Source organism: Lagopus muta, chromosome 1, assembly GCF_023343835.1.
Source record: "Lagopus muta isolate bLagMut1 chromosome 1, bLagMut1 primary, whole genome shotgun sequence".
Taxonomy (NCBI): domain Eukaryota; kingdom Metazoa; phylum Chordata; class Aves; order Galliformes; family Phasianidae; genus Lagopus; species Lagopus muta.
The window spans coordinates 2,039,823-2,053,996 of record NC_064433.1 but is presented as its reverse complement, the minus strand read 5'-3'; the positions used below and the strand labels follow the sequence as shown (position 1 = coordinate 2,053,996).

The 14,174-nt window shown below is 44.6% G+C and overlaps 2 protein-coding genes across 5 annotated transcripts in view; both read left to right on the top strand.

The window, feature by feature from the left end:
• Window positions 1-214: 214 nt before the first annotated feature.
• LOC125687987 (G2/M phase-specific E3 ubiquitin-protein ligase-like) lies at window positions 215-1,914 on the top strand. Its single transcript, XM_048933451.1, has 4 exons — window positions 215-246; window positions 464-577; window positions 734-852; window positions 1,012-1,914. Exons 1-4 carry the CDS (start codon window positions 215-217, stop codon window positions 1,626-1,628), a joined length of 882 nt encoding a protein of 293 aa, XP_048789408.1. The 3' UTR covers window positions 1,629-1,914.
• Window positions 1,915-10,158: 8,244 nt separating this feature from the next.
• Window positions 10,159-14,174, top strand: part of EXOC4 (exocyst complex component 4) — a 398,652-nt gene continuing 394,636 nt past the window's right edge. For all 4 annotated transcript variants that reach the window (XM_048925488.1, XM_048968403.1, XM_048967537.1 and 1 more), the window contains exon 1: window positions 10,159-10,272. In XM_048925488.1, coding sequence (XP_048781445.1) covers window positions 10,187-10,272 — 86 coding nt within the window. In that variant the 5' untranslated portion in view covers window positions 10,159-10,186. The remainder of the gene's footprint in view (window positions 10,273-14,174) is intronic.

Genomic DNA, 14,174 nt, shown 5'->3' with positions numbered 1-14,174 from the left:
CTGGTCTGTCCAGCATGCAGACACACTTGGTTCCACCGGGGCTGCATCCAGGTAGGAGTCCTCCCCTCACCCTGCAGGCACGCTTAGTGCTAAGCAGCACCAGGCACTGCTCACGCTCACTCTGCTTGTTCTTCTCCTGCAGCAACAGGCCTTAACTGGCAATGCGTGCTTCCGGTGCCCCGGATGTCGAAACAGTCTTCTGTTCTTATTGGAAATGTCCACCATGGGGATCCAAATCCCAGACAGGTTGGTGTCCTTCTGCCAAACCATGCAGATGAGAAGGCGTGAGCACTGGGCCTGCCAGGGAGTGTCTTGGCAGTCCTGGCCTTTGGCCGTCACAGGAGCACGTGCCTCAGCTTCATGGAGAAGCTGGAAATGGGGTTGGGGTGGATGAGAGGGGATAACCTTGGATCTGATGCTGGCAATGCTGGGGCCTCATCACTTTCCCTTCCTTCTCTTGTAGAAGACCAGAACAGGAGGACAATGATACATATGCATCACTTCTACAGAGGCACAGGCGCTGTGATGCCATCAGGTGCCGTCACCCTGAAGGCAGGGAGCTGGCAGAAGAAGAGGGGTGAGTTACCGCAGCAGCTCTCTGTAGCTCTGTGGAGGATCTCAGCCTCAGCACAGTCTGGGAGAGCAAGGACTGAGCAGCAGAGATGTGCTGTGCCAGGCTCTCTCTGGCTTGACTCACTTGGTCCTCACAGCCACAACCCCCTTGCTTCCCCAGGCCCTGGCAGCTGATCCTGTGCAGCTCCTGTGGAGTGGAGAGCACCCACCGGCAGTGCTCCTACCTGAACAACACAACGGCCATGTGGGAGTGTGACAGATGTGCTGGCCTGGGTACCGGTAAGAGGCAATCAGCCACATGGCTCCGCACTGGGGCCAGGCAAGGCCTTGCAGCAAGTGCTCAGGGCAGCTTTGCCAGAGTCTCTCTGCCCCAGGAGGGATGTCAGCTTCTCCCAACTCAGGGGTTCACCCTGCTGACTTGCCCGTCTCCCCTTACAGCTTCCAGCAGCAACTCAGAGCTTGCCAGCTCCAGCACTGCCAACCAGGACAGGCAAGGGCCGTCCCACAGCCTCCAGGAACATGAGGACAGCTGTTCCAGCCCCACTAGCCAGGCAGCATCAGAGCCATCATACAGTTCCCAGCTGCCAGAGCTCAGCTGCCAGAGTAGAGAGCTGGGGACAGAACACAGGACAATCCCCTCATGTTTACCAGAGGATATGGCTGAGCAGCACCAAAGATGCCACAGGAGCAGACAAACAGCAGCCCAAAGTGCTGAGTGTTGCTCCCGCACCTCCACCAGACGGGGCACATCAGAATCTTCCAGAGAGTCCCCAGGGGCTGCACGCAGGAGGCGTCCCAGGCAGCGGAGAACAAGCCGCACACGAAGCCGCTCCCCGCTGCAAGGTCGGGCCTTGAGTTCCCAGAGCCGGCCAAGAAGACGCCATGGGAGCAGAGGAACACCAGCTCCTCGTGATCAGAGCAGCATCCGCAGATCAGCAAGATTGGCAACACTGAGGTCCTCAAGGGCTTCCCCAGTGCCTGAACAAAGGGGACGATCTGTGCATGGAGCGCAGGCTCTCACAGAAAGCCGTTACCCAGCGAGGTGCAGAGATTAAAATTTCCACAGCTGGCTCTGAGTAAGCAGCAGGAGCCAGTCCCACCACCGGAGACCACCTCAGGCATAAAGCTACTCCTAGATCCAACATCAGAGCCAAAGTCTGTGCAGCCAGCCCCCAAGCCTGTACAGGAGTAGCCATGTACCAGTCCCACCTGCTTTCTCTGGTCCCGAGTCCGACTGTATGGGAACTGCTGAATCACAGCCCAAACCACTGATTGACCAGCTAGGAAAAGGACTTGGTCAGCCCTAGAAGCACAGCTGAAGGCAGTTCAGCTGTGCAACCAGAAGGGGTGGAGTCTGGCTGCCCCTCTCTTAGACCCCATTTAAGGGCTGACTGCCACTGGGGAAGGTTCTCTTTCCAGAGATTTTTCCTTGGTGAAGCTTTTTCCTACAAACCTACAATTTTCTGATACAGGCAAGCAATCTTCTTGCCTTCCTTTACAGCACCTCTCTATCGTGCCAGTCTGTTTGTTATCATACCTTTGTTATAACACTTTCCCATTGTATCAATCTGTCAAATTGCTACACCAACACAATAAAGATCAGAAATTCCCCCACCCACATTTGTCAGTGTCATCCTTACCTACTTCTGCTGAGGTGGGCAGAGGGACCTTGACAGCAGGGTTGTCTCCTTCTCAGACTTCACCTGGCACAGTTTTGGCCAGATCCCCAGTGGGGCGCAGTGTCCAAATTCCTCAAGAACCCAAGCTGCACTGGCAGGGGCAGTCCGGATTTGGGCTTGGGTGTGTGTCAGCCTCAGGGCTGCTTCCAGCTGTGTAAGAGCTTGTGCTTTCCTCCTGCATGTGGGCAGTGCTGTCAAGTCTGATGGCTGGTTCTGGTCTGGGGATGCTGCAAACCTCGGGCATGTGCGGGCAGGGCAAGGCAGGGCAGGGCAGCTCTCTGGGCTGAGCTGTGGCCTTGCCAGGCCAGATGCCTCCACCAGGCTGCTTGCACCCACACATGCTGATGGACTTGTAAGAAGTGATTGCTGAACCACTCTCTGTCCCCTTTGAAAAGTCAGTGTTCTGGTTTCAGCTGGAACAGTTGACTTTTCTTCCTAGTGTCCAGTATGATGCTGAGTTTCAGCTTTAGGAGAAAAAAAAGCATTGATCAAACACCAGTATTTTAGTTGCTGCTGAGCAGTTCTGCACAGATCCAAGGACATTCCTCTTTCTCCTTCTGTCCTCCCAGCGAGGGGGACAAGCTGAGCTCAAGATGCTGGGAGGAGACAGAACCAGGACTGGCCGAAAGGATATTTCATACAATGTGAAGTAGGTTGAAAAACAATGAACCCACAAGAGTTGGTTGAGGGAGACAGGCAACACTGGGGGACAAGCCAAACACCAATGGGAGGCAGTGAGCAATTGCATTGTGTTGCTGAAGCAATTGCTGGAGCTGACTGCAACTTGAAAGTTTTTTTCTTCTCCAAATCTGCAAAATTTGAACAAAAATTTATCATACTGCTGGTAAGTCTTCCCTATCCCAAAAAAGGAAGGAAAACCAAAAGAAAACGAAACAAAAGATCACCATTCCAACCAGTGACACCTTCAAAGTAGGGATGATAAAGTATTTTTGTTAATTGTATTATACTACATTTCGTTTTATAGTTCTACAATATATTACACTTCATTTTCCAGCTGAGCATTTAATTCTGCCTTACCAGTCTTTAAATGGGAATTGCAAAACCATTGCTGCATCATTTGTAAAGTACTTAGTTACACCACCATCTCTAGGATCTTCTATGATGCAGTGACAGCGTAAATTCCTGCAACATCATCAAGAAAATCTGCAAGGTACTCATCATTCTCACTTTCTCGAATGCCACCTGGACCATGCTTTTGTAAGGTTATGGGCTGGCTCTACTCTACGGACATCAGGTGATCAACTGCACAAAATGCTGAAGATGGAGTGATCTTCCATCCTGACGTGTATGTTTAAAGCCTGCGTTAGTGGTGGTGGTGTTATGGAGTTCATCTGTAAATATCTCTATTGGTGATCTTGTTCTTGCTGACAACAGAGGCAAAAAGTCTATCTTCAACCTTACTCAGTGCCTGCATAATTCTGCTGTACAGTGAAGTTGATTTAAGTCTGTTCCTGTAGATTTGGTTCTTCTGTTGGCTCTTTATCACAATGCTTTTAAAGCTACAGTGCTATAGCTGTGTGAGTATCCTCAGTCTTCGACTATCCACCAACACCTCACAATAATATTCTGGAGTTATCACTACTGCTATCTTAGAGACTAGTTACTATTGAACAGTTTCCAATCTGAATCTCTAAGTGGTTTGATAGCTGTATCCAAAGATTTCATCTTTGTCCAGCCTGAGATTTAGCTTGGTGACCACTTCTGCTGGGTTCATCTTGCCCACCAAGCTGGAACAGTTCAGAGGGGATAGGTGGTAACTTTCTCGGACGAGGGGAAAATCAGACTTTCACTATCACCAAAACTGCCTGACCAAATCATGGTGTCCTACACCTGAAGCAGGGGCACAGCAGATCAGAGTGGCAATACCAAATGGAGCTGGTTGGCTCCATTGAAGATAGCATAGAGTCTACATGACTGAAAACCACTGCAGCACGTTTGGAACATGCTGCTGTTTTGGCACTGTGGTATTGCGTTGCAAAAAGCTGGCAGGTTTTTTCCATGTAAGAAGAATCCCGAAAGCAAATGCTTTGCTGGTATTTTGTCTCAGGATAAAGAAGGTGCCAGTCAAACAGATTTTGACCATGCAAAGACTGTGGAAAGCCCTTTCGGGGATACTGACTCCATGAAACGTCCTTCAACATAGCAGTCCTCCAACTGTATTGAGCTGTGTACTAAGTCTAGATCATTCCAGTTCTTTTTGGCAGCAAAACTTTAAGATTGTAAGGTAAATGGGGCTTCTTGTTTGTTAGATTTTAGTACCTATGGGTCAGAGTTTCTTCTGTAGAATGGGGATTATGATGTTTTTAGTGATACATTTACTTTGTCAAAAGTGCTATAGAAATACAACAACTGTCATGTTATCTCTCTCTTATATAACTTCGTAGTAAATTAAATTTAAAGCCAAAAGGACTGTTCGGCTGCTGAAAGTTATGCCCCATTTTCTGCTAGGGAAGAGTTGAAATTTGTTGTCTGATGTCTCATTTTGGATGGATTGGTTGCACTTCTGTTTATCTTGAAAATACAAGAGTGTGCTGCTGATACTGGGAGTTTTACTTCAGTTCAATTTTTTTGTCATTTCTCTTGCCTGAAGCTTCTAGAACACAAAGCAGAAAATTTCCAAAGCTGCGTTCAGTAGAATGAAATACTTCTGTGAGTAGTCGGATTTATGAAATCTTATCTCTGGTGGGTTTGTATGCTTGTCTGTCTATAGATTAATAAGGTGGATCTCTGATCTTTCTTTTTTTTTTTCTTTTTTTTTTTTTTTCCTGGGGTTGAGGCATTTGTTACCTCTCTCTCCCACATGAATTTTCTGGAATAGAACGGCCCTGCTTGCAGTTCTGGATCAGTGCAGAGCAGACAAGAATTTGGGAATTTCTTTTCTATCCGGCCCTGTATTTGCATCAAATCATATCAGGTATCAGCTGGGGCAAGTACTGACACCCAAGAGATTCACAAATCATTATGAGGAGAGTGATGGTCATAAAGTCATAGAATCATAGAATCATAGAATGGCCACAGTGAAAAGGACCACAATGATCATCCAGTTTCAACCCCCTGCTGTGTGCAGGGTTGCCAACCAGCAGACCAGGCTGCCCAGAGCCACATCCAGCCTGGCCTTGAATGCTTCCAGGGATCCAGGGGCATCCACAGCCTCCTTGGGCAGCCTGTTCCAGTGTGTCACCACCCTCTGTGTGAAAAACTTCCTCCTAATATCTAACCTAAACCTCCCCTGTCTCAGTTTAAAACCATTCATCCTTGTCCTATCACTGTCCACTCTCGTAAACAGTCGTAAAGGGGGTGAGAAAGATATGGTGAACTTATGCAGCTGGGTCAAAATGAGCAGCTTATGGTAAGGCTCTAAGAGTTAGGCAAAAAAAGAACCAACCACCACCTAATTAGGAATGTGAGTGAGTGAGAGGGTGTGAATGTGTTGCTTCTTGTATTTCATACACACCTAACGTTTTCCATGGTTCCCAATGAAGATAATTATTAAAGATTTGAATTTCAACCGGCTGTCTTGCAGCTTGAAGTTGTTTACAAGATGAAGAAGGGCAGGTTGAAGATTTTTAGTTTGGAAGGTGGCTGAGGACCACTGGATGCTGGTCTCATCAAATTGGAGGTTTGTCTTAATTGTAAGATGAAGATGAATGCAGGTACTGGGGCTCGAGCTTCACACAAAACTTTAACTATGTTAAGACAGAACTAGATAGGAAAGCTGCTCCTCTACCTTGCAGTTTATTGCTTCTCAAGGAATGGCATCAATTAATAAAATGAGTAAAACAAAAAATTATTCCATGAGATCCACTGCAGAGTTTCTGTCCCTTCTTCATTCTGGCCACACATCATTCTGGCCAATTCAGAAACTGCATGAACAAAGGGGTTCAGTCTTTCTGTACTGTTACAATTTATACAATTGCAAAAAAGAACATTCCCTGTAAAAGTGGAACAATTAAAGGGTATAAAAAATAAACCCCAAATAATAACCCCCCCCCCCCCCCCCCCCCCCAAATTTATTTTCTTTTAAGTTTACAGATGGAGAACAACTCGTCTTCTTTCACAGTCTATTACCTGCACATGAAGAGACTTCTGGTCTGATTTCCTCCAGGGAATGTGTTGCTATAGGTTCTATGGTTTTGACACTGAAAATGCAACAGTACTTTTCCATTTTGCTTAGTCTTAGTTACTGTTTTTCCTGCAGCAGCTGTGCACAGTGCAATGTGGGAAATGTCAGGATGCAAAAAAAACAAAAAGAAAGCATTTGAATCGTATCTCTGTCTTGATTTCCAGCATTAAGCCAACCGATTTCTTCCCCTACCCCATGGGTTGCTTACTTTTTATTCACAAGCTGAAACAGAAGGAATTGATGGCAGCTATGTGCTAAGAAAAGATTCTGATTGTTGTCGTACCAAAAAAAATCCAAAACCACCACCACCAAGCACAACAGAACCCTAATTCCAAACACCCTTAGCTCTGATTTATGTAATGGTAAACAGGAATAGCAAGGTCGCTCAGACAAGTTACTAACTGTAAGATCAAATTCTGTTGTTTCTGAACACTTTTTCCAGTTCTTATTCAGGCAAATTGATAAGGACTGCTAAAGCTTCACAAGGAAAACAGAATTAAGGTGCCTGGAACCTAATTCTTTGACCACGGACCAATTTCAGTGCAATGCATCTGATGTTGAGGTGACAAACTCTGCAAGAAGAGGTAATGTATTTTATTAAACCAACTGATATATGCCAACTGAATTATGCTTGCTTTATACAAGTAAAATTGCTCCTACAGTCTTAGATGAAAACTCTGGCCTTCACTTTGCTCCCATTTACACTGATGCAAGTCAAAGGTAATTTCATTATAACTAATATAAACACATTACAGACAAGGCAATTACATCTGTAAGATATTGGTGTGAGCTGAACCCCTCTCTCTGACATTTCTGCTAATGTCTGAAATGAAATAATGATGTAAAATGTGATATTTGTAAAATGTTAAACCTGTAGATGAGAGGCTCATGTGCACAATGATGCTGAGCATTGGTAAATCGGACTTAGGAACTCACTAGTAACACCTAGAAATCACCAATGGATAAATTGAGGAAAGAGATTTTAGGTAATATTATCTTGAGAAAGGGGTAAAGAAATCCCCTAATGTCACACATATCATGTGGGTAAAACTGATTTTTTTGCCAGAGAAGATTTTAAAGGTACACATTTGCAGAAGAATTGGCCTGTCTGTGCCTATTTAGGTTTCCTTTTGGCACAGCTCTCTGTCTCTGCAGTGGTCCCATAGGTGACTGGTGCAGTGGATGAGAAGCAGCACAGTATATGTTTATCTCTGCAATTTTTTGCTTGCTTTCCTTACAATGGGAGGATAGGGAGGAGGAGTGAAGCCATCTGTGCTTCCCTGTTCTTTCTAGTTTGGAGCAATACTCTACAAAGCCCCTCTGAAATCTACAGACACATTACGATACTGATTAGTTCATCATCGTGAAAATGTTTTGGCGACTTTGGAATATATTTTATTTGAGTACTGAAGGAAGCATGCATTTTACCAGATATACCTCAAATTACTAAAATGTTATTCAAAAAAAAAAAAGTGAAAAGAAAATGTGTATTTCTGTTTCCCTACCTCCAATCCATTTATTTTTCAGTCTGAAATCTTTCTCACAAGAGAAAGTGCTGTTCTTTTAGCCCTTTATCCTCACTGCGTCATATATTATTAATGAAGAAAGACCTCGGTGTTCATGTGCTGCATCAGTCTCTACTGTGTTGATTTTTTTTCTTCTTTCATTTAAAGAAAACAGATTCACATCTATGCCTCTGCTTCATTTGGGAGCGAATGGATTGTAAAAGGAACAAGGCTGTGGTTCAGCAATTAGGGCTCAGGACTCAAAGTCACCGAGGTTACATTTCTGGGGGAGATTTGCCATTGTTTGTTCTGATGAAGTTCCTCCTAAATGAGGTGATTATTGTAGCTGTCAGGAATTCAAAGGTAGGACACATTGATTTCATCCCCACTGCAATCTCCAGGACGTGCCGGTACAGAGCAGTCAATGTGAATTGCCAATTAAGAAAAAAACAATATTGGCAAGTTCGAGGAAAAAACTCCCTCCAGCCAGTGCATAAAACTCCTGCCATTCAAATCACCATCCTCAAGCAAAAGCATTAGCAAACCTGCCCAGAAAATTGACAAAGATAAGCTTTTTTTGGCGAAGCTAGATAGCAAATTGTAGCACTGAGAGCCTGTCTGCACAGAGGAAATGGAGCAGAACTGCTATAAAGGAATACACTTCATGTGCACAACCTATCTCAAGATAAAAATCATTTTGCTTTGGAATAATTTTTTTTCTGCTGTGAAAACACAGCAGTTATTCAGGAATGTCTTTTATTTCAGAATCAAAGTGCCTACACTTTAACATATTCTGCCATTTTTCTAATGAAAATAGATATAGTCACTCATAATATAAAGGTGCTTCCACAATAGCTGCTGTGGAAATCTTCGCCTTGTAAATAAGACCTGGAAATACCATGTTTTCAATTACCTTATATTTCAAATACAGCATGTATAAATGGGTACAGTTGACCTACATGGAAATTTCAGCAGTTTTCCTGCAATTAAAAATAATTAATGCGTGGCTTTGTGCTGAAGAAACAGCTCCAAAATAGCAGCCAGGAATAGCATCTTTGACATGATGGAGTGAACTTGGTTTAGAGAATTCCTAGTGGCTATTAGTATCTGGATATCTATTAGTACACTTGGTAGGGAATTTTTCTATTCTTTTAACAAGCCTGAGTCCTCAGTGATGCTTTCAACATGAGATCTAAGAGCACTTAGGGGAGATATATTTACTGTACATTTGCAAATAGGGAAAGGCAGGTAAGAGTTGTAAGGTAGCTTTTTTGATGCTGCCCCCAAAAATGACCTTTTATTTTCTAACCTCTGAATACAGCAGCATACACTTTTCTTTTTCTTGTTTTTTTTTTCTTCTTTTTTTTAAGGGAGATGGTACTGTGGCAAGACATGGAGCTTATGGATAGTAAAACAAGCGGACTAGACAAGGAGTTTGGCCTTCAGTAAGCATCAAAGATGCAGAAAGCTCCCAGCTGACTCACGAAAAGGAACTTAAAGAACTTTTAGTTCCAACTCCTAGCTGCGCAAATGAGTGGGCATGAAATTCAAATATAGTGGCACTGATGCTCTGGTAACTCCTTACAGATGTAATTGCAGTCTGTCAGTCCAAGGCCTCACCATGCTGTATAGAGTTGCAGTCAGATATTCAGCATAAAAATCTGATCATGTCTTTGTACCACACTTCTACCAGCCCTCTCTTACCAGAGCAAAACATCCCTCTCTTCAGTCATGCCTTAATCACATCCTCTCTTTTGGCCAAATATCCCACTATTTTAACGTTTCTCTTGCTCACTCTGGATTGTATAACACTGTACTCATAGTGACTGACACGTTTTGTGTGTTTAAAATCCTACATGCAACCACAGCTGCCCCACTTGGCTGAGCTCACCCAGTGCCTCCATTTTGGGCTCCTGTCAGGGGAGTGGGCAAACTTGGCCATTTACACTTTAACATCCAGAACAAAAAATGCGTTCCCCAGTGAAAACAGCTTTTAACAGAGGCGACTGTTCTTATTCAGCGGGGTTTTAGAAAGATAAATTAAAATGAGAACAGCGGGAGGAACTGGCAAGAGCCACAACCCTGAGTCAGCCTGAGGCTGAAGCAGAGCCAGAGAAACTACAACTCCCAGAAGGCACCGCGGCGCCCCCGCACGATGCATAGAAGGCTGATAGCTCCCGCCCCGCCTTCCCCAGCCTCCTATTGGGTGGGAGCCCGCTTCCCTTTCTTCTGATTGGCCGCGGCGCCAGTAGGGGCGGTTGCTCTGTGTTTGAAGGGGGCGCAAGATGGCGGCGGGAGAGGCGGTGGGACGCTACCGGAGCAGCATGAGCAGAAGCAAGGACCCTTCGGGGCTGCTCATCTCTGTGATCAGGTATGGGCGGCGCGGCTCCGCTCCGCAGCCTCCCGGCCCGCCCTCAGGACCGACTTTGGGCTGTATGTAGGCCTTGTGGTGCTGTGGGGGCCTTCAGAGCTCGGGGTCGTTGCGGGGCCCGGACAGCTGTGAGGAGGGCTCCGGGCTGGAGTGGGGCCTCCTCTGCTGTGCCCTCATGAGCCCTTATCTGCTGTGTTGCGTTCATCTCAGAGCACTCCCAGGGTAAGGAGGGGATATAGAGGAAGTCTTGAAGGTACTCAGAGGATGGAGTACTTCTTCTGTGAATAAATGCTGAGAGAGATGGGGCTTTTCAGCCTGGGGAAGAGAAAGCCCCAGAGAGACCTAATAGTGTCCTTCTAGCACCTAAAAGCAGCCTGAGGAAATTGGGAATAGTTCCTCTGTTAGGGGACGTAGTGATGGCACAAGGGGTAATGGGCTCACACAGAAAAGAGGTGGATATAATTTAGGGGTCTGGAAGAAATTCTTTACAATGAAGGTGGTGAGGCCACTGCACAGCTGCCTATAGAAGCTGTGGGTGCCCCATCCCTGCAGGTGTTCAGGGCCAGTTTGGGCGGTGCTGCCCAGTTTGGGCGGTGCTGCTCAGTTTGGGCATTCTAATCCTGCTCTGATTGTCCATACTTATGGCAGGAAGTTAGAAGTAGGAAATTTTTGAAGTGTTTTCCAACCCAAGACATTCTGTGATTCTGCTCCACTTTCCACTGCTTTTCAGCATCAGGAGGTCAGAGGAGTGATGCCTGCAGTGAGCACCAGCTTTGTGCCATACTGGGAGAGTCAAGTCACTGTCTCCCTACTGCTGTAGAATCTGTAGTTTACCCTCATCTGCCAACACACAGCAGCACTGAGTATAAAATAAGGCTGGTTGGAAATAAGGCTTGCCTAGGAAGTCCAATATGTGGTCGGGTTGGATATTAGGAAAAGTTTCTTCTCAGAAAGAGTGCTGAGGCATTGGAACAGGCTGCTCAGGGAGGTGGGGGAGTCCCTGGAGGTGTTCAAGGAACATGGAGGTTTGGCAATGGGGGACGTTGTTTAGTGGACATGGTGGGGATAGGTTGGTGTTTGGATTAAATGATCTTTGTGGTCTTTTCCAGCCTTAATGGTTCTGTTCTATGATTCCATCCTATTTCAGGATGTGAGACTGGAAAAATCGCCACCTCAGCTTGTCTCACCACCACGCAGGAGTGACAAGAAAGCAGTTGTCTGGTCATGTTCTGGCTATTGATTTTTGTCTGCCCTTGTTCCTACTCTTTCCTCTCCTGGAATCTGATTCGGTGATTATCTCGGAGCCAAGCAAGACCTGGCATTTTTCTATTTCCCTCGGTGCCTTTTCTAAATGCTTTTAAGTCTTTTTTTGGGTAGCTTCCGCTCAGTGAGTTGGCAGCTGATTTCCCACACTTAAGCTTTGAAATACTGGCTTTATATACACTTTCCAAAGTGGCTGTAGGCAGCAGGCAGTCCTACTACAGTGGTACTGTGCCTTGTAAAGAACTTACAAACTTCAGTTCCTACGTTGCAAGAGACTACTTTGCTAGAAACTGTAGTTATTCTACTTTGGAGAAGTTATATTAGTAATGATTCAGTATCCAGCACGTGTAATGATCTAATACTGAAGTACTGTATGAATCATAGTGTTTAGGGCTGAATTCTATTCCTTTTCATTATTTCTTTAAGCTGGTCTTTCAGATCTTGCAAACTCGAGGTAGATGGCAACCAAACAAAGCAGCTGCTTCACTGCTCTTCTTGGCCTTCCCAGCTTCATGAGCGTGGTCTTGGAAGTGTGTGCTAATAAGTAACAAATCCTGGATCCTGATTTTTTTTTTTTTTTTTTTTTAATTTTTTCTTTTTTACTGTGCACTTGTGCCTTGTATTTGGCCAGAGGTAGGTAGTGTGAATTTCAAGTGTGTTGTGCTTATTATTTCTTTGTCAACCTCAAGTTTGAGTAAGTGGGAGAGGCAGTGTGGTAGGTCCTAGCTGGGTAATTTTCACTTACAGAAAATACAGTAATTTGTGAGCAGTGGAAGAATGAATAGTATAAATTAATTGCTGCAGCATTTCCTCTAATAATCTTTTTTTTTCTTTTTTTTTTTTGCATATTTTCTATAATTTCAACAGAAATTTAAGAAGAATTGTAAGGGATTTCCAGATTTCTACTTCAATTCATGTAAACTTCTTGTTTCTTTTATAATATAAAATGAGAATGAGCGTTCTTACTGAGTAGGAACTCATATTTGTCTAGTAATCTTTGGCTTACATGCTCTGATACCTTAGTCAGCCGATGTCCAGCATTTAGATGCAACACTGAGGATGTTGACTTTATTAAATTAGAATTATTTAATAGAACAGACTGATAACTGAACCTCCAAAATGTAATTAGAACTTAGTGTGGATGTGGAGGCTCTTTGCAGTGCTTGCTGGGTAGCGTTGAGCCAGACCATGAAAACCTGAAGGTAGAACTGATTGCAAAGGAAGGAAGAACTGTTGTGTTAATATTCACATTTCTTACAGTTAGCCAAGTACAAAAAGCAAATGGCACGTGAAGGAATTTCAATCAGTTTTCTCTGTTGTTTTCGTACGGCAGCTTGGGTGAATATGAGCCTTTTAAGCAACAGGTGACATTACTTGCTGTTTTGTGTGTTCATAAAATACCGCTGGCAAACAACTTCAGAGCTGGGTGAGTTGAATTTGTTTTTCTTATGACTTAGCTTCAGAAAGATATCAAAAGCCTTAACTGTCTGCTGTTGGTTTGAAATGCAACGAAGTTTTCTTTTCTTGATGCTTTTTATTTCCAAAACATTTAAGTGGAGTTTCTCCTGCCGGTCCTCTTCGTTTTATGCTTGCGTTCCTCTTTATTTAGAAGGCTGTTCATTTCTGTTGTTGCTCTGCAAAATACCCTTGAGAGGAAACGATGTATGAAAAGCAGGAGAACTTTGTGTTCTTCTGCAGTAAATAAACAAAAGCAGAGTGGCAGGGGAGTTGGACTTGACGATCTCAATGACACCAAGTGGATGCAGACAACAGCAAGCTGAGCAGTGCAGTCAATACGTCGGAAAGAAGGAAAGCCATCCAGAGGGACCTGGACAAACTGGGTAAGTAGGCTCATGTGAACCCAGTGAGGTTCAGCAAGGCCAGGACAATCCCAGGTATTTATACAAACTGGGGAAGAAGTCCTTGAGAGCAGCCCTGTGGAGGAGGACTCGGGGGTCCTCGTTGTGACTTTCCAATATTTGAAGGGAGCGTATAAACAGGAGGGGGAAAGACTGTTTATGAGGGTAGATGGTGATAGGACGAGGGGGAATGGTTTTAAACTCAGATGGGGAGGTTTAGGTTAGATATTTGGAGGAAGTTTTTCACACAGAGGGTGGTGACACACTGGAACAGGTTGCCCAAGGAGGCTGTGGATGCCCCTGGATCCCTGAAGGCATTCAAGGCCAGGCTGGATGTGGCTCTGGGCAGCCTGGTCTGGTGGTTGGTGTTGATCATTGCGGTCCTTTTCAACCCAGGCCATTTTATGATCTCCAGAGGTTTTTTCCAACCCCTGTGATTCTGTCGCTCTTTGTGCATTACGGTATTTTACTCTTTAACAGCAAAGATGGTGAAAGGGAATGTTTAGATTAGATCAGCAAATGTGTTTAATTTGCAGAGCACATTGAGATGTGGAGATAAGTGTTTTATAAATATAAATGATTTTATTAATGAAGGGATAATTTCTTATATTTACTCAAGCTAAGTAGCTCTCTATTGGAAGGGACTAATTTACTTTGCTCTGATGTAGATTTTGGGACTCAGTATTTGCATCACCAGACTTGGAAGGAGCAGAACTGGTCTTGCTTTCAGTGAGAGTATTTGGGGCAAATCTCTGACAAAGCTATGATATATTACAGCAG

Bases quoted from the DNA above. Each gene is read 5' to 3' on its own strand.
- LOC125687987 (XM_048933451.1), top strand. From the start codon at position 215: ATGTCCACCATGGGGATCCAAATCCCAGACAG. The intron at 578-733 runs GTGAGTTACCGC...TTGCTTCCCCAG, and splicing joins GAGCTGGCAGAAGAAGAGGG to GCCCTGGCAGCTGATCCTGT. The intron at 853-1,011 runs GTAAGAGGCAAT...CTCCCCTTACAG, and splicing joins ATGTGCTGGCCTGGGTACCG to CTTCCAGCAGCAACTCAGAG.